Below are 19,039 nucleotides of genomic sequence, written 5' to 3'. Positions count from 1 at the left end.
CAGTTGAAGTGACAACCTCCCCTATACACCTGAGCGCTCAGAAAACTGTGCAGGTAATATTTGGTTACCATCCAATATTTCTGGAGTAAACAGATACGGAGACTTGGCTGAATCTCACTCTTTATGCAAATAATTCCTCTGAAAAGTCTAAATGACTGCATTTTTTATTTTATGGGTTTCGGTGACCACATGGTCTCCTTTATGAGATTAAGGCTGTACTGCCCTTTAAAGAGGTGGTTTTAATGTCACAGCATAGTTTCAATATAGAGGAGTTTAACATGTAGGGACCATCAATCCCAGAAATCATTCCTTCTTTTTATAAAGCAATTTAATGTCTCAATGATATTATAGAAGAGCCAGAAGGAAACCTTAGAAAGGGTTATCATATAAAACTTTTTATTTATTTTTATTATATTATGTTATTCACCATACAGTACATCCCTGGTTTTTGATAAAACTTTTTATTTAAAATAATCTGGTTTACTGAAAAGTTGCAAAAGTAAAAAAGAGAGGGGCACCTGGCTGGCTCAGTCCATACAGCACGTGACTGTTGATCTGGGATCGTGAGTTCAAGCCCCAAGTTGGATGTAGAGATTACTTAAAAATATATGTATATAAGGGGCGCCTGGGTGGCTCAGTTGGTTAAGTGTCTGACTCATGGTTTCAGCTCTGGTCGTGATCTCATGGCTCACGGTCTCTGGGTTGTGAAATCTGGCCCGTTGGCTCCGTGCTCAGCGGAGAGTCGACTTGAGATTCTCTCTCTCCCTCTCCTTTTGCCCCCCCCTATATATATACATATATAACAGAATTCCCATGTGCCTTCGAGACCATGTTTGCTCTATCATTGCCGCTCTTTCTGTCTCTACAGAAACACACATATTTTTCTAAACCATTTGACAGTAAATTGCAGACCTAATGCTCCTTTACCCCTAAAATAGTGTTTATTTTCTAGCAAGGACATTCTCTTCCACAAAGGCAGTAGAATTATCAAAAATCAGGAAATTAACACCGATAATAGTGATATCTAAACTAGAGACCTTATTCCAATTTGCCAATTGTCCCACTGATGTCCTTCGAAATAAAAGAAAGTGTTTGGGTTTTGTTTTTTTTCTGGTCCAAGATTCATGATATTTCTCAAGTCCAATTTGTCACATCTTTTTGATCTCCCTATATCTGGAAGAGCTCCTAGTCTTTGTCTTTCATGACCTTGAACAAACACCTCCTGCCTATCTCTTTGAGTTCTGAATTTTTTTACCCACTAGTTTAGAAAAGGGAAATCTATATTACATTGGGGTCCTCAAATAGAGATATGTATTTCCTCTCAATTTTGACATTTCCTACAGCAAAGTTGAAGAATAAATGACTCATTTTTCAAAGGGCCTTTCCTTAATCTCTAATTCTAGCATTTCACTTTTAAAAATGTATTTATAGCACCTCTTACCCTGCGGATTTATGATTTGTTGCATGTTTGTTGCCCATCTCGATCTCCCTGAGAAGAATATAAACTCCAGGAGGTAGAGCCTTCTGTCTGTTTCAAGAACAAGAGCTCAGCACTTGCTAGCTGGTCAATGAATATTTGTGGAATGAATTTAGAAATCAGAAATGCCCCCCGCGGGGTGGGGTGTTTAGTTTAGACCGGCTTAAAAGCACTGGGGTGGAGAGGAGGAAGAGAGATGATCTGCTAAATGCGATGGGGAGGTCCCGGGGACGCTGCGACCTGAGCAGGAGCAGTGAGGTCCGGGCAAGAACTGTCCATTCTGCAAGGATCCCAGCTGAGGGCGCAAGGTCAGTGAGGACGCTCATAGTGAGAGGTTCTTGGACTGCAGCTGGGCAGTCGGGTGCCCACACCTCGGAGAGATAAGGAATCCGAGCACAGTCTGCATCGCCGCCCGCTCCTTGCCTCGCAGGGCACCAAGGCTTCGTGCCCTTCCGCCAGGTCACCCACTCCCTTTCCCCAAACGCGCCTCTCATCCACGTAGGGAGCTGGCCATTTTCTGCTCTCTGCGATTGCCTTGCCAAACCGAGCAAAGGCGTCTGCGGACTCGGGTGGGGGGTGGGGTCGGGTCAGAGAACCAAGGAGGGATCCGGTCCGGGGTCCTCGGATAATCAGGGACTCCGTGACCATCTAGTAAGTGACGTCCGGACAATACAGAGACATCCACGTCTCCGCGTTTCGTTCCCGCGTCTGCTCGGGCCCAGGGCAGCGGGGAGCCACAGGGAGGCAGAGGAGGGAGAGAGAGTGCCTTAGGCCCGGCAGCGCCCTAAGACCGGCGTGGCGAGGACCTTGGGCGGAGAGCCCTCCCAGTACGCGACGGGGACCGAGACCCACACCGCAGCCCTCGCGGCCGACAGCCAACTTGCGCCAGCGCGGAAGGGTGCCGCCGCTCGAGAATTGAGTGCCCTCGCGAGATTTCCCGAGATCCGGCCGCAGCGCCCGCTGACGCCGTTGCCAAGGCAACTGGGCGGCGCCAGCGCGAGCGGGAAGGAGGCGTCCGTCGAATTTTTGCGTGCCAGCCTGGAAGACTTGAGGAGTGGCCCTTCCTGAGCTTCCAGCCCCGCAGAGCGTAGCCTCCGCTCCAGTCGTTACCCCTGCCCCACGGGGGACATGGGCCGGATCTCGGGGCTCGTGCCCTCTCGCTTCCTGACGCTCCTGGCGCATCTGGTGGTCGTCATCACCTTGTTCTGGTCCCGGGTAAGACCCACGGCCACCCTCCTCCCGCCCGCAACCCCATTCCCACCTTGGGGTGCTCCCAGCCCCATCCGCGCCCATTCCCCAGGACCTTACGTGGGCGGGTCCTGCCACCCCCCTCTGACCCCAGTGCTGCCCCGCAGCCCGCCCCTCTTAAACTTTCTTCCTTTCTGCCCTGCTCCCCAGGACAGCAACATTCAGGCCTGCCTGCCTCTCACGTTCACCCCGGAGGAGTATGAGAAGCAGGACATTCAGTGAGCACTCGGGGGGCAGGGTGGTTAAAATTCAGCAATAGCGGGAGTGGAGGAGGCTTTGAAGAAGTCCAGGAGGTCTGAGCCAGTCTCCTTCCTCTCTGCAGGCTGGTGGTAGCGCTCTCTGTCACCCTCGGCCTCTTTGCAGTGGAGCTGGCGGGTTTCTTCTCGGGAGTTTCCATGTTCAACAGCACCCAGAGCCTCATCTGTATCCTTTTATGCACGGCCCATTTCCATCCCGACTCCCTCCAGCCACCTAACTCAGCCTCAGCCTTTCTGGCACAATGGTGTGTGCTCTGGCGGGGGCAAACAGTCTCTCCAGTTGATAGATCTTCTTAGGCAATGTGGAAGATTTTTTTTTTTTTTTTTTTGGACAGAGACAGAGACAGCCAGCGAGAGAGGGAACACAAGCAGGGGTAGTGGGAGAGGAAGAAGCAGGCTCATAGCTGAGGAGCCCGACGCGGGGCTCGATCCCACAACACCGGGATCATGCTCTGAGCCGAAGGCAGACGCCTAAGCCCTGTGCCACCCAGGCGCCCCATGGAAGATTTAATAGGATTTTCAATCGTTTGTTAAGCTCCCGCCATGCACCACGCACTGGAGATCCCAAATGGGAGTAAAACACAGTTTTCCACCTTGAGCTAGCAGTGTATCAAGTCACTGTGCGCGTTCTTGTGTGCCTGGGGTAGATGGGGAGCCTACTCTGGGACCTGAAGGGTCCAGGCTAGCCCCTAGATACCCGGTTGGGGTAGCCTGGAATCCCAGCTGTGCAGGCCCAGCTCTGGTCTCTGTTCACATGGCTGTCCTAAAACTCAGAAGTCAAGGCTGTGGGCTCTGGCCTTTGCAGTGTGGTGAGGGAGCAAGGGGTGACCCTGAGTGCGGACGCCAGTCCCAGCAACGGCTTTTTCTGGCTCATCACTACCTATTGAACCAAAGGCTTTCCTTGACTCTGGTGCATTCCCAAGCCATTGGGGCTCATTGTAGTGCATCCGTGGCCCTGTCCTTTTTCATATTCGAGCGTTGGGAGTGCACCTCGTACTGGTACATTTTTGTCTTTTGCAGGTATGGTAGCACCCAAAGTTTGGGGATGGGGGAGGAAGGTTTACTCAATCTGAAGGTTTCCCCCACCCAGGCCTTTACTTCATGTAGGAGATAGAAGACCCACTCGACATCCTGTAGTCTCTTGAAGTCCCCCTCCTACACTTTTGGGGTGGAGTCTCTGGTTTGGGGATTTGGGTATTTTTTTGAAAGGAGCCTTGAACCCACCACCTACTGTCCGCAGTGCCCTCCCAGCTATCACCGAAATGGCATTATTCGTCAGCGTCTTTGGGCTGAAAAAGAAACCTTTCTGATACCTTCATGACGGGAGCATAGGATTGAAGATTGGAGGATCAAGGGACCTCTCACCATTCCCGAAACAAGAAAGGCCGTCTTCAGCCCTCCCCCTAACTGCACTTGTTGGAGGATGTCAGAGTTCGTGTTAGGGTAATTATCACTCGAATCTGGGATGATCAACGTTTTATTTAGTGCTTTGTAATTAAAATATATTTTAGTAAGATCAAGACTTACAAAACTTTTAGGGGAGAATTGGGGTGGCCAAACTACTAAAGAAACGGAAGGCTGATTTCCAGCCTTGCAGTCTGTAAGATCATAGGTTTCGCTTTTATTTTGGTTATTACGGTAGAGTCTGGCGGAAGGGAGTGGGAGGGGATATGTAAATAACAAGTGCTGTCTGCTGTTAGGGTGCCAAGCTCGTGAGTGGAGCATTCTGGGAGGGCTTAGTTTATCTTTTTTTGGCAGCCAAATGGGGAAAAGTGCTTTTTAATACTGCAAATACATGTAGCAATAGAAATGGAAGACCCTAGATAACTCCAGGTTGCTGGGGCTACCGCGTTATACACTCACCCTAGACTTAAGCGGCATCCTTTGCTTTGAGTAAGGAATGCGCGAATTTAGGAGTTTATCGTCAGGTAGGATAATCCTTACCTGTTCCTCCTTCGGGAGGGCAGATTGGAACATGATGATTGGAGCTCGCATGATTCGTGATTAACGTCTCTGCGTGGCCGGGACTTGCAACACCCTGGTCGCTCCTATCTGATTCTTCCTGACGATCATTTCTTTTTACGTGTGTGGAAACGGGCAGACTTTTGATTTAGTTGTTCTATTTAGCGTCTTTTAGTGAAAGGGGGTGTTTGTCAGTTGTGGTCTTTGGGATTTTAAGTGTGGCGTGCTTCCGAGGCCACCTTATTATTTGTTCGGGATTTTTATCTTTCCAAGAACATCGATCAGAAATAGGTATCTGGTTTGCTGCGTGTTTCTGAGCTCCACTCTCTCAGTTAATTGTAGAGAAGCGATATGTGAAAGGACCACTTGCTCAGAAAGCTGGGCACAGCTTCCGCGGTGGTGGGGTTAGGGGTCTGATGAGCAAGGAAGTTACTGAAATACACCGGTGGGCATTGTGCAGACAGGCGCGCTAGCGGAGTCTGAAGGGCTGCCCCGTCCTTACAAGAGGGTTCTCATGGTCCTATTTCCTGGCAAAGGTTCAGTGTATGTTCGGGAAGGTTCTCTCTGTATTTTCCAGTCCTGAATGCCGGAGCCCAGGCCATCCTAAATAAGCAGAAGGCATCCCGAGTGGTGCCTCACACCTTTCCTTACACGCCTGTCCCTTCTGGCAGTCCCTCCTTCTGGGCGTGTATTCAATAAATACTTACTGCAACGCACTGTGGTAGGTACCGAGGAAATAGTGGTGAATATGATCCGTGCTCAGCCTCAGCCATCATGGATACTGTGGCTCTTGGAGACGAACACCTTCCCCCTACTCCCAGAGAAACTGAATAGCACATGTGGTGAGTGCTACGAGGGTTGCAGGTGCTTGGAGTAGGGATTGCTTTGCCCAAGGTCACAGGCGTGCTGCTCCTGGAGGAGCAGTGTGAGTGAGGAACTGGAGTGTGGCCTGAGCAGAGAGGTCGGTGGCAGGTTGTGCTGGAGGCAAGGAAGGTGGACATGGCGGGCTGTGCTTACAGGCTGATCAGGAAGGTCACGTCCCGCGGCAGTCTAGCTGTCGCCCGCACCCATTGGTGGGCTCCGATTTGCGGAAGCCGACTTTGTGTTTTTCAGAAACATCGTGGGCTAGTTGCACCGCAGCTATTATCAGAAATTATGTAAACTCACAAATAAATTATATTTAAAAAACAGAGGTAATACTCATTTAAATAAAATAAAAACCTAGAGGTAATACTCAGAACTCATTACTTCCTGATTATTTTTTTTTCTGTTTATTTAGTTTGTAGGAATTTTATTTATTTTTATTGAGTATAGTTGACACACGGTTTTCCATTAGTTTCAAGTTCCTGATTATTTTTGACATTTTACTAATATGCGCTCTCAAGCTTATTTACATTTACTGTATCTGTATAGTGCAAGTTCTGTCTAAGGATGGGTTACTACTTATGTTTCTCTTCCAAACTCACAGAGACAGCAAGCTGGTATTTTGAATTTGGTCCTGGTAGGAGTATTTACACCACAGAAGTTGGCAAATGCTACTCACCCGGCTTTGTTGCTTGTCTAGCTTTAAGAAGATGATGGGGGAAAATGTCGATAATGCAGGTTAAATTTTAAAATGTCGTGTCTGTTACATTGTGAATAGCACACAAAATGGAGGAAATATCCCCCCAGATGTTGAAAACTATTGCCAGATTCAGCAAAGAAGTTCGTCAAATCATTGAGGGACGAGGGAAGTCTCAACACATCCTCAATGTTTCGTTTTTGTCTTAACTCAAAAACGTAAATAAAAATATGAACCAGCACTCGTATTGGAGATACCCCTGGACTTGGGACACAGCCCCATCTATGAAGTCATGAAGACAGGAGTGGAATTTACAATAAAGACTATTGTATGTTTTATTAATATCTCTAAATTCTGTGTTGCACATCCTTTGAATCAGTAAGTTTTATAATAAACTTATGTCCATACATAAACACTATTTTTGGAGAACTGGTGGTGAGTTTTGTTTTTTCCCCCACTATTTTATTTATTTGAGAGAGAGAGTGTGCGCAGGAGTACAAGCCGGGGAGCAGCAGAGGCAGAGGGAGAAGCAGGCTCCCCACTGAGCAGGGAGCCTGATGCGGGGCTCGATCCCAGGACCCCGAGATCATGACCTGAGCCGAAGGCTGACACCTTACCAACTGAGCCCCCGGGTAGCTGGTTGAACATCTGTCAGCAGCTGCTGCCCCTGCCATCCCAGGAAACTGCTCATCACTGATCCTTGTTTCTAAATCCAGAGGGCACTTCTCACACTTTGGCTTGAACTCTTTTCAATAAATAATATGTTGACCACTCCTGTCTTTTGAATTTTTTTCTCCTTTGGCCTCTGAAAAACAGTTCCCCTGGTTCACCTCCCACTATTCTGGGTGCTTCTCCTCAGGCTCATCTGATACTGACTGCGCACTTACACTCGGTCAGTCGCTGGGGACCTGCTACTGGGTCGCTTCCTTTCCTTACCCCTTACGTGTTGCCAATCACTGCCCCCGCCTCTTGTCCTCAGACACCATCGAGCCGCTGCTTGTTTCCAAGCATACGCTGTTCTGTGAGCCCTAGTCCAGGGCAAAGACCATGGGCGCAAGCTGTGGAGCACAGCCAGGGTTCAAAGTGTCCCTCCCCTTCTTGGCTGTGTGACTGGCAACAGGCCACTTAACCTCTCTGTGCCTAACCTCCTTCACCCACACTCCAGAAGTAGGTACTACAAGCACTTCAACTGTCCGTCTCTGAGTCCACACCAGAGGCTTTGCCGATTAGCATCAGAAATAGGTTTTCATTTTACTGCAAAGTTAGTGGCTCATAAGCCAGGATAAGCCGGTCACGGAAGACAAATACTCCTTGGTTCTTCTCATGTGAGGTACCAAGCGTAGTCAGAGTCATACAGACGGAAAGTAGGATGGTGGATGCCAGGGGCTGAGGGGACGGGGATGAGGAGTTGTTGACAGGGTGGAGTGTTTCAGTTTTGCAAGATGAAAAGAGTTCTGGGATTGCTTGTACAACAGCATGAATGTACTTTACTGAATTGTACACTTAAAAGTGGTTAGGATGGTAAATTTTGTTACGTATTTCTGACAGTTTAAAAGTTAAATAGATGATTTGGGCGCCTGGGTGGCTCAGTCAGTGAAGCATCTGCCTTCGGCTCAGGTCTTGATCCCGGGGTCCTGGAGGGAGTCCTGCATCGGGCTCCCTGCTCAGCGGGGAGTCTGCTTTTCCCTCCGTCTGCTGCTCCCCCTGCTTGTGCTCTCTCTCTCTGACAAATAAATAAAGTCTTTGGAAAAAAAATAGAAATTAAATAAATTTAAAAATAGAACACAGTGGGGGAAAGAAGAATTAGTCAATAAAGGTTATTAGAAAATTGAGTAGCCATCTGGGGAAAAATGTGGATCAATACCTTACACCACTATTACGAATAGATCAAAAGTGACAGTGTAAAAAAATACAAGCATAAAAGGACTGAAACAAAACTTGACATTTTTAACCTTTTATGTTGACTAATTTCAGACCTACAGAAAAAGTTGCAAAATGGTACAGATCTCTTGTATAGCCCTCCCCCCCCCCCCCCCCCCCGCTGCCCCGTTCTTCCAAATGTTAACGTCTTGCGAGGCCGAGTCATGATTATGGAAACCAGGATGTTAGCATTGATACCATACTATGACCTCATCGACAGCTCTGATTTGAATTTTGCCAGCTTTCCCACTAATTCCCCTTTTCTGCCGCAGCCTGTAATTCAGGATTTCACATCTCATTTACTTGTCACTCTTAGGCTTTTCAACCTGAGACCATCCCTCAGTTCCTTTTTTTCTGCCATTCACCATCATGACACATTTGGAGAGTCCTGGTGAGTGATTTTGCACGTCTCTCCATTTGGATTTGTGCAGTGTTTTCTCATAGTCACATTGAGGGTATGCATTTTTGGCAAGAATACCACAGCAGTAAATAGTTTGGCATCAAGCGGACTCATTTCTGAGTATGAAAACAAAACACAGAAGTCCTAAAAGAAAATCCTGATGCATTTAAATATGTATTCAAAAGGCAAAAAATGGGGCACGCCTGGGTGGCACAGCGGTTAAGCGTCTGCCTTCGGCTCAGGGCGTGATCCCGGCGTTATGGGATCGAGCCCCACATCAGGCTCCTCTGCTATGAGCCTGCTTCTTCCTCTCCCACTCCCGCTGCTTGTGTTCCCTCTCTCGCTAGCTGTTTCTATCTCTGTCAAATAAATAAATTAAATCTTAAAAAAAAAACCAAAAGGCAAAAAGTATGCATGGTAAAAAAAAATCATAAGCAAAAGCTAACATAAATGACAATCTAGAGAACAATATAGTTATAATTCAATTGCAGGGAAAGGGCTAATTTTGAAACATGAAAATCTACAAATCTGTAAGAAATATACCAATGGTCCAATCATAAAGGTACAGAAAAATTGCATGGATATTTCACGGGAAAGGAAATGTAAAGAACTCTCAAATACATGAAAAGATGCCTAACCTCTAAAAGAAATGCAAATCATGTTTAACTTAATTTGTAACCCCCAAAAAGTTTCATCAAGAGTTGAAGAGGGTACGGGTTCAAGGAAACAGGCCTCACGTCTTTGTTGGTGGGAGTAAAAATGGGTAACACACCCACAAAGCCCAGCTTGGCAATAGCCACAAAAATCATAAAGCCATCAAAATCACAAACACTCATACCCTTTTGGCCTAGGGTTTTCACTACTAGGAATTAGCCCTGCATATTTGCACATAGGTGAAATGGGAACATACAGATTATTCTTCGCAGCTTTGCTTGAGTTGGCAAAAGTATGTCTGTCAACAGGAGATTGGTGGAATTACGTTGTAGCGTTAACACTAGACAGCCAGGAAAGAAACGATCTCCAAGAGGGGTCCTGTCCCACCCGGGCTCAGTGGGAGGGTCATGGGACTCTTGACCTCAGGGTCATGACTTTGAGACCCACATGGGGTGCAGAGTTTACTTAAATAAATAAAAAACTTAAACCCCAACAATCCTAATCTCCATATGTTAAGTGACAAAAGGACCTTGTGGCACGGTTCCTATGGTTCCCTTCCATTTGGGTAAAAAGCGGAAACCCTGAGCCCTGCCCGTGTCTGGAAGAAGGTCACAGTAACTGGGAAGATTGGGGTTGAGGACAGAAGCTGGAGGGCAGGGAGACAGGGCAGGAGGGAGATGTTGTCCAGGTACTCTTTTGAACTTGCGGAATCTTGAAGCACACGCATTATCTAAAAAGACNCCGTAGTCCCCTGTCATTCATTATTCATTCGCCGGCCTTGTTTGCCTTGGATCTGGCACTATGCTTGGCACTTGGGCGGGGAGAACAGATTAAAAAGGTACCACATTATGTATGTTTCATGCAACAAAAAATTTTTAAAAAGGTATTCTATATGTGGAAGGAAGTTGATTAACCAACTTACAAAGACTCCGTCAAGGCATTTCTCTCACCTAGCTTTCCCCCAAATGTAAAATCAAGACAGTACCCACCTCATAGGATTGTCCCGAGAGCTGGTTGATCATGGANAAGAAACAGAGACCTGGGGCTAGAACCCAAGTCTCCTGACGGTCAGGCCAAATCGGCTGGCTCGGTGGGTACAGCCTGCAGCGATTGATCTGGGGGTTGTGAGTTCGAGCCCCATGTTGGGTGTGAGATTACTTAAAAAAAAAAAAAAAAGCCAACAAGGCCTCATTGAGCATCTTCTTCCTGCCAGGCTCTGGACATGGTGTGTGTGAGGTGGAGGGGAGATAAGGATGATGTGGCCCCTTCCTCACAGTCTGGAGCCTCCCCTGCTGCCCCCAACACATGCAGAGCTAATGAATGACTAGAGGGTTGCAGAGTCAGGATTTGGGACCAGGAGCCCTCCCAGGTCCTGAAGACTGTGATCTGCCTTCATCTTGTCTTACCCGCACCGGGCTTGGGCACCCGGCTTTCCCACCACGCATGCCCACACTACTCTGTCCTCCTGCTAGGACGGGAGCTGGCTCCCCGGCCACATTGGTCCCAATGCCCAGGGCTTCACCAGCCCAAACAGGGCTATCCTCCCAGGAACAGTGGGCACACAGGCCCTGCCCGAACCCACTCTCCCGAAACAGGTGCCTGGGCACTCGCCATTCGCAATCTATCTGCCCGCCCTGCTGGGTTGGCGTTTATAACACTCGTCACCGAAACCGTAGTCCGTAGTCCCCTGTCATTCATTATTCATTTNCTGCCCCCAACACATGCAGAGCTAATGAATGACTAGAGGGTTGCAGAGTCAGGATTTGGGACCAGGAGCCCTCCCAGGTCCTGAAGACTGTGATCTGCCTTCATCTTGTCTTACCCGCACCGGGCTTGGGCACCCGGCTTTCCCACCACGCATGCCCACACTACTCTGTCCTCCTGCTAGGACGGGAGCTGGCTCCCCGGCCACATTGGTCCCAATGCCCAGGGCTTCACCAGCCCAAACAGGGCTATCCTCCCAGGAACAGTGGGCACACAGGCCCTGCCCGAGCCCGCTCTCCCGAAACAGGTGCCTGGGCACTCGCCATTTGCAATCCATCTGCCCGCTCTGCTGGGTTGGCGTTTATAACACTCGTCACCGAAACCGTAGTCCCCTGTCATTCATTATTCATTCGCCGGCCTTGTTTGCCTTGGATCTGGCACTATGCTTGGCACTTGGGCGGGGAGAACAGATTAAAAAGGTACCACATTATGTATGTTTCATGCAACAAAAAATTTTTAAAAAGGTATTCTATATGTGGAAGGAAGTTGATTAACCAACTTACAAAGACTCCATCAAGGCATTTCTCTCACCTAGCTTTCCCCCAAATGTAAAATCAAGACAGTACCCACCTCATAGGATTGTCCTGAGAGTTGGTTGATCATGGGNTTCATGAAGAAACAGAGACCTGGGGCTAGAACCCAAGTCTCCTGACGGTCAGGCCAAATCGGCTGGCTCGGTGGGTACAGCCTGCAGCGATTGATCTGGGGGTTGTGAGTTCGAGCCCCATGTTGGGTGTGAGATTACTTAAAAAAAAAAAAAAAAGCCAACAAGGCCTCATTGAGCATCTTCTTCCTGCCAGGCTCTGGACATGGTGTGTGTGAGGTGGAGGGGAGATAAGGATGATGTGGCCCCTTCCTCACAGTCTGGAGCCTCCCCTGCTGCCCCCAACACATGCAGAGCTAATGAATGACTAGAGGGTTGCAGAGTCAGGATTTGGGACCAGGAGCCCTCCCAGGTCCAGAAGACTGTGATCTGCCTTCATCTTGTCTTACCCGCACCGGGCTTGGGCACCCGGCTTTCCCACCACGCATGCCCACACTACTCTGTCCTCCTGCTAGGACGGGAGCTGGCTCCCCGGCCACATTGGTCCCAATGCCCAGGGCTTCACCAGCCCAAACAGGGCTATCCTCCCAGGAACAGTGGGCACACAGGCCCTGCCCGAACCCACTCTCCCGAAACAGGTGCCTGGGCACTCGCCATTCGCAATCTATCTGCCCGCCCTGCTGGGTTGGCGTTTATAACACTCGTCACCGAAACCGTAGTCCGTAGTCCCCTGTCATTCATTATTCATTTGCCGGCCTTGTTTGCCTTGGATCTGGCACTATGCTTGGCACTTGGGCGGGGAGAACAGATTAAAAAGGTACCACATTATGTCTGTTTCATGCAACAAAAACTTTTTGAAAAGGTATTCTATATGTGGAAGGAAGTTGATTAACCAACTTACAAAGACTCCGTCAAGGCATTTCTCTCACCTAGCTTTCCCCCAAATGTAAAATCAAGACAGTACCCACCTCATAGGATTGTCCCGAGAGCTGGTTGATCATGGAGACTGTCTACAACCACATTCCTAAGAGCACTGAGCAAAAGAATTGGAAACAACCTAAAAGTCAGTCTTTGAAGGACTAAACTGTGGTGAGCTTTCTGGCTAAATATGGAAGATTGGCCACGAGCATTTGTCTTCCCTCCCTTCCAAAAGTGAAGTATATAACAGGAGAAGAGTCAAAGATAGATACATCAACAAGGACCAAGAGACCAGAGAGACAGCAGTGGACAGGAGATTTCAACAGTGGCTGAAGGGGGTGGTGGTGGTGGTAGGGCAAGCAAGGGCAGGGGGAGTCAGGATGTGACATCCGAAGATCCTGGAGGTCACCGGATCCCCAATCAAGGCCTGGCTGAAGCCAGGCGGTGGCTGAGAGCCCAGATTTCAAAGTGTTGAGATCCTTAGTGCTCCCTCACCTCTCACACCAGAGTCACACACACCATCCCCCACATCCCGATTTTCAGGGAGGCTTTGGACTTGGGGATAGCAAGAGCAGTAGACATGAGGCTTGAGGCTACAAACAGGAGCTTGCAGCCTGCTCCAGATTCTGCTCCCTCCACAAACAATGAGGGTGGGGATGGAGAATGGAGTATGCTTCTCTCAAAAAACTGAATAGTCCCAGAGAAAGCCTGCCACCTATCAACATTTCGGAGTCCCCATGAAAAGGCTTCCACTGTCCTGCAGGAAGGCCAAAGGTCAGTGAATGCTCCCCCATCACACACACACATCTTCCAGTCAGCCTCTTGGTGGCTCCTGATTAAAGCCAAGGACCAGCAGACATTTGAGGAAGGCCTGCAAAATGAGAAAGAGAATCCTCCCATGTGTTAACAAAGCAATTAAAAAAAAAACCCCAAAACTGAAAGGGGGCCACCTGGGTGGCTCAGTCAGTTAAGGGTCCAACTCTTGATTTCGACTCAGGTCATCTCTGGGTCTTGAGATCGAGCCTCGAGCTGGGACAAGGAGGTGTCCCTCAGACTCTGACCCTCCCCCCACCCCCACTGGTACTCTCTCTTTCTCAAAAACAATAAAAATAAAAACAAACTGGAAGAGACAGAGATAGATACGGTGTGGGGATGGGGGCACAAGAAAAAAAAATAGCCTATAATTGGAAAGCTAAAAAAAGGGGGGGGAAGGGGTTTTAATGCATATAGTCTGTGAGCATTTGTGTTTTTAAAAAGAAAAAGGAAGCATCTATGTCTTTTTGTCTCTGCACGAACTAGTCTGGAAGGTTTGCAAGCCCGGAGACAGCAGCTGTGTTGANGAGCCCTCCCAGGTCCAGAAGACTGTGATCTGCCTTCATCTTGTCTTACCCGCACCGGGCTTGGGCACCCGGCTTTCCCACCACGCATGCCCACACTACTCTGTCCTCCTGCTAGGACGGGAGCTGGCTCCCCGGCCACATTGGTCCCAATGCCCAGGGCTTCACCAGCCCAAACAGGGCTATCCTCCCAGGAACAGTGGGCACACAGGCCCTGCCCGAACCCACTCTCCCGAAACAGGTGCCTGGGCACTCGCCATTCGCAATCTATCTGCCCGCCCTGCTGGGTTGGCGTTTATAACACTCGTCACCGAAACCGTAGTCCGTAGTCCCCTGTCATTCATTATTCATTTGCCGGCCTTGTTTGCCTTGGATCTGGCACTATGCTTGGCACTTGGGCGGGGAGAACAGATTAAAAAGGTACCACATTATGTCTGTTTCATGCAACAAAAACTTTTTGAAAAGGTATTCTATATGTGGAAGGAAGTTGATTAACCAACTTACAAAGACTCCGTCAAGGCATTTCTCTCACCTAGCTTTCCCCCAAATGTAAAATCAAGACAGTACCCACCTCATAGGATTGTCCCGAGAGCTGGTTGATCATGGAGACTGTCTACAACCACATTCCTAAGAGCACTGAGCAAAAGAATTGGAAACAACCTAAAAGTCAGTCTTTGAAGGACTAAACTGTGGTGAGCTTTCTGGCTAAATATGGAAGATTGGCCACGAGCATTTGTCTTCCCTCCCTTCCAAAAGTGAAGTATATAACAGGAGAAGAGTCAAAGATAGATACATCAACAAGGACCAAGAGACCAGAGAGACAGCAGTGGACAGGAGATTTCAACAGTGGCTGAAGGGGGTGGTGGTGGTGGTAGGGCAAGCAAGGGCAGGGGGAGTCAGGATGTGACATCCGAAGATCCTGGAGGTCACCGGATCCCCAATCAAGGCCTGGCTGAAGCCAGGCGGTGGCTGAGAGCCCAGATTTCAAAGTGTTGAGATCCTTAGTGCTCCCTCACCTCTCACACCAGAGTCACACACACCATCCCCCACATCCCGATTTTCAGGGAGGCTTTGGACTTGGGGATAGCAAGAGCAGTAGACATGAGGCTTGAGGCTACAAACAGGAGCTTGCAGCCTGCTCCAGATTCTGCTCCCTCCACAAACAATGAGGGTGGGGATGGAGAATGGAGTATGCTTCTCTCAAAAAACTGAATAGTCCCAGAGAAAGCCTGCCACCTATCAACATTTCGGAGTCCCCATGAAAAGGCTTCCACTGTCCTGCAGGAAGGCCAAAGGTCAGTGAATGCTCCCCCATCACACACACACATCTTCCAGTCAGCCTCTTGGTGGCTCCTGATTAAAGCCAAGGACCAGCAGACATTTGAGGAAGGCCTGCAAAATGAGAAAGAGAATCCTCCCATGTGTTAACAAAGCAATTTAAAAAAAAACCCAAAACTGAAAGGGGGCCACCTGGGTGGCTCAGTCAGTTAAGGGTCCAACTCTTGATTTCGACTCAGGTCATCTCTGGGTCTTGAGATCGAGCCTCGAGCTGGGACAAGGAGGTGTCCCTCAGACTCTGACCCTCCCCCCACCCCCACTGGTACTCTCTCTTTCTCAAAAACAATAAAAATAAAAACAAACTGGAAGAGACAGAGATAGATACGGCGTGGGGATGGGGGCACAAGAAAAAAAAATAGCCTATAATTGGAAAGCTAAAAAAAGGGGGGGGAGGGGTTTTAATGCATATAGTCTGTGAGCATTTGTGTTTTTAAAAAGAAAAAGGAAGCATCTATGTCTTTTTGTCTCTGCACGAACTAGTCTGGAAGGTTTGCAAGCCCGNTGGGAGAGGAAGAAGCAGGCTCATAGCAGAGGAGCCCGATGTGGGGCTCGATCCCATAACGCCGGGACCACGCCCCGAGCCAAAGGCAGACGCCCAACCTCTGTGCCACCCAGGCGCCCCATGATTTTTAATTGTGTTACCTATTACCGAGTTTAAAATCTAATGCTGAATAATAAAAATATAATTATTATTGTCAGAGAGCTAAGAAAGAAATTGCATTTTGGGGAATGAAAAAAATAAACATCACAAAAACCTCCCCCCCACCCAAAAAGGAGAGTACACAAAACCTTCCAGGGCATAGAACAAAAAGACAGATGAGTTGGGGGGTGGCCAAGGGAACTTCAGCTTTATGTCTAATGTTTTAATGTTTTACAAGGAGAATATAGTCATATTAGTGTGTAATTAAAAAACGCAGCACATGTGAAAATCCCCGTGAAGCCCAGAGCTTGAGGTAGGCTCCTGGGAGTTTCCTTTCCTTCCAGGAGCCCAGGGCTGGGCAGGCAGCCCCCAAGCCTTCCAGGACTAGAGGGCTCAGCCAGAGGTCACAGGGATCACAGGCCTTGATAGCTGATTGGGAGAGAGGTGGGGTGAGCCCCTGGGTCGCTGTTCCAGGTGGCATTCCCAAGGGCTCGCTCCTTTTGCTTCTAATTATAAGGCCTCGTACTTATAAGCACTGAGGGAAACACAAGGTTTCTGAAATTAATCACTATGTGGTCAGGTTTGATTCATGGATGGAACGAGTTTGTGAGTCAGTGTGGGAATGACCCAGCCCCGTTCCATCCCAAGGTCTAAATCTGCTGTTGTTAGAAGAGGAAAACATAAGAGAAAATGTTTATTAAAGTTTTTATCCTGCGCCGTCTATGTCAGAGTCACCAGAGGAACCTGTTAGAAATGACCTCGGGCCCCCTCCCACATCTTTTGAATGAGTCTTGGCAGTGGGGCCCAGAGATTTGGCTGCCGAACCCCGAGCAGGCAAATATAGAAGCCACTGTCTCCGTAAAGATATTACTCTATTTTTCTTTAGTTCAACTTCTATTTTGGGTCTTCATTCTACTGCTTGCAGAAAACATTCCCTTATCCGTTTCCAGGTGAACTCCGTCATCCCACACCATTCCCTTCTCTTGCCTCCACCATTGATCTAAATTTGGGGAGTCCCTTAGCACTGAGGCATAGGGGGGTTGGTAGGGAGAGTCCTCCCTCTAAGATAAATCCTCCTGGGTCCCCACCTCCATGGATCAGACATGTCCTCATTTCTACCCTCCTGCGGCTGCCCCCTAGGACCCAAAAGCGATGTGCCAGCTTTCCAAGCCACACTCTGTGGCCTTGACTCCCCAGATGTATTCTGGGTTCTGTCCCTCCCATGTCTTCTGGACTTGGCCATGGGGAAAAATGAAAATCACTCCAAAAACAATGTCTAACATCTTGTCTGGTCCTCCACTAGCTTCTCTCCAGCTAGCGCAGGGTAGCAGGGCTGGTGGGGGTGGGGCCTCCTCCCGTTTCTACCTCCTTCCCCAACTTAGACCCAGACACTGCAGCTTTTGAACTTAAAAGCCTGGAATTTGGCATCTTTGTTCTCTGGCTAGAAAATAGAGTAGTCTCAGCGCCAAAAAGCAAAAGCTAGCACCCCGCAGTGCCATCTGGGCCCCCAGACCAGCCGCTCTTTTCTCCCTTTTCACAGAGGCTGACCCACCCAGACTTTCAAGGACCAGGGAAGTGGCTGCTCCTTGGAGGGGGAGGGAGCTGAGAGTATCTTATCTTAGATCTGCTGAGTCCCCGCACCCAACACCCTGTTCACTCACCTCCCCCAGACAGCTGGGAAATGACACCTCTGGTGACAGAGACAGTCCCTAGGCTTCTGCTGGGAGGGGGTGGGGCCCTGCATGGGGGAGGCTCTCACACAGGAGGCCCTGGGAAGCCTGGGTGGGGGAGGGAAGAAGCGGGCATCAAGGCCACCAGCCTCCCTCTGCTCCCCTTCCAGGGATGCAGTGAGCACCCCTGCCCCAGGACCATGATGCCTCCCCTAACACACCCCCTCCTTCACTTCTGAGGCTTGCTTCGACCCACCGCGCAGGACCGGCCCCTCATCTGGTCCCATTCTCTCTTGGAAGGGCCAGGCCTGCTGGGGATGAGCCGACTAGAGTGTGTGCAGCTATTGTTTAGAGGATCTAAGGAGAGACCAGTCAGGGATGGAGGGGGGCGTGGGTAATCTCCTCTACCGTGCTCCAGATCAAGCCATTTAAGATATATGTAGTGCCTGCAAATGTGAGGTATGTGGGGTCCAGAGATAGGACAGGAACCGCACAAGGTCACACCCGTGAGACTAATCCCCATGTAAAGTAGTACCTTGCGCCTGGGTACCGCAGGGGCAGCCCTTGCCTGTCTTCCCCCTAAAGAGAAACAGGACACCAAGCAGAAAACCCTCAAAGGCCCTCTCTGTCGCAGCCTGGGGTCAGAGGCTGAGACCTCCTTCTGTTGTCTGGGAGCTGACCCAACTCTGGGGCAGAGTTGGGTTTTGGCCGGTCTGCGGCCACCATGTGAAGCAGCCCCACGGGATAGCCTCGTGCCCTCCTCTCTCGGCCTTAACCTTGCCCAACCTCAGTCAAGCACCCCTTGTCCGAGCCCCAGTTGTGAGGAGCGGCAGCTTGCACACTTGGCAGTGACTGGCTTGGGGTGGGGGCAAGAGCCTGCCTCTTCCTTCACACCTCGCGACTCAGCGGGCGGGGGCCTCAGTCCTCCCCTGAGCGGTCCACCCACGGGACGGGCCCAGGGCACCTGCTCCCGCTCGGTCCACCTCACCAGCAGGGTCCCAGCTACCCGCATTGCCCCGGAGACCTGCACTTGCCCCAGACCACTGCAAACCCTTATGGTCGCCGGCGTTGGGCCCCGCGCGCAGGCCGAGGCCTTGGTGGTGGTGGGGAATTGGGGTGCGGACTGGTTTACGGGTTTCGCGGGTGCGGGAGGACGTGGCCTGGGGCTTAGGGGCGCAGTCGGGGCCAGGGGGCAGAGGCGTGGGGCGGCTGTGAGGCCGCGGGGCGGGTCGGCGGAGGGTACGGGGAGCCCCAGCGCCAAGGCTCCGCGCTCACCGAGCTGCGGCAGCTGCGGGGCCCCAGCGGTCTGCCGCCCGGCCGGCCGCGCCCCGCCCCCACCGCCCCGCTCC

At 49.9% G+C, this 19,039-nt stretch overlaps 1 protein-coding gene and 1 non-coding gene across 7 annotated transcripts; both read left to right on the top strand.

Moving 5' to 3' along the window:
- Nucleotides 1-2,219: 2,219 nt before the first annotated feature.
- Nucleotides 2,220-8,907, top strand: TMEM107 (transmembrane protein 107). 6 transcript variants are annotated; one of them, XR_004621748.1, is made up of 6 exons: nucleotides 2,227-2,692; nucleotides 2,876-2,943; nucleotides 3,048-3,148; nucleotides 3,906-4,002; nucleotides 4,223-4,425; nucleotides 8,742-8,907. XR_004621748.1 is itself a non-coding variant. In XM_002921152.4 (5 exons), exons 1-5 carry the CDS (start codon nucleotides 2,606-2,608, stop codon nucleotides 4,290-4,292), a joined length of 423 nt encoding a protein of 140 aa, XP_002921198.1. In that variant the 5' UTR covers nucleotides 2,227-2,605; the 3' UTR covers nucleotides 4,293-6,923. The 6 variants fall into 6 exon arrangements, 3 of the variants coding, with proteins under 3 accessions (XP_034502982.1, XP_034502981.1, XP_002921198.1); XR_004621747.1 differs by lacking the exon at nucleotides 8,742-8,907 and adding an exon at nucleotides 6,587-6,923; XR_002143099.2 differs by lacking the exon at nucleotides 8,742-8,907 and adding an exon at nucleotides 6,413-6,923.
- LOC117797053 lies at nucleotides 4,904-5,039 on the top strand. The gene has a single exon (XR_004621861.1). It is a non-coding gene; the product is annotated as a U8 small nucleolar RNA (small nucleolar RNA).
- Nucleotides 8,908-19,039: the final 10,132 nt, after the last annotated feature.

Source organism: Ailuropoda melanoleuca, chromosome 17 (assembly GCF_002007445.2).
Source record: "Ailuropoda melanoleuca isolate Jingjing chromosome 17, ASM200744v2, whole genome shotgun sequence".
NCBI lineage: Eukaryota > Metazoa > Chordata > Mammalia > Carnivora > Ursidae > Ailuropoda > Ailuropoda melanoleuca.
This window is presented reverse-complemented; position numbering and strand designations above follow the sequence as displayed.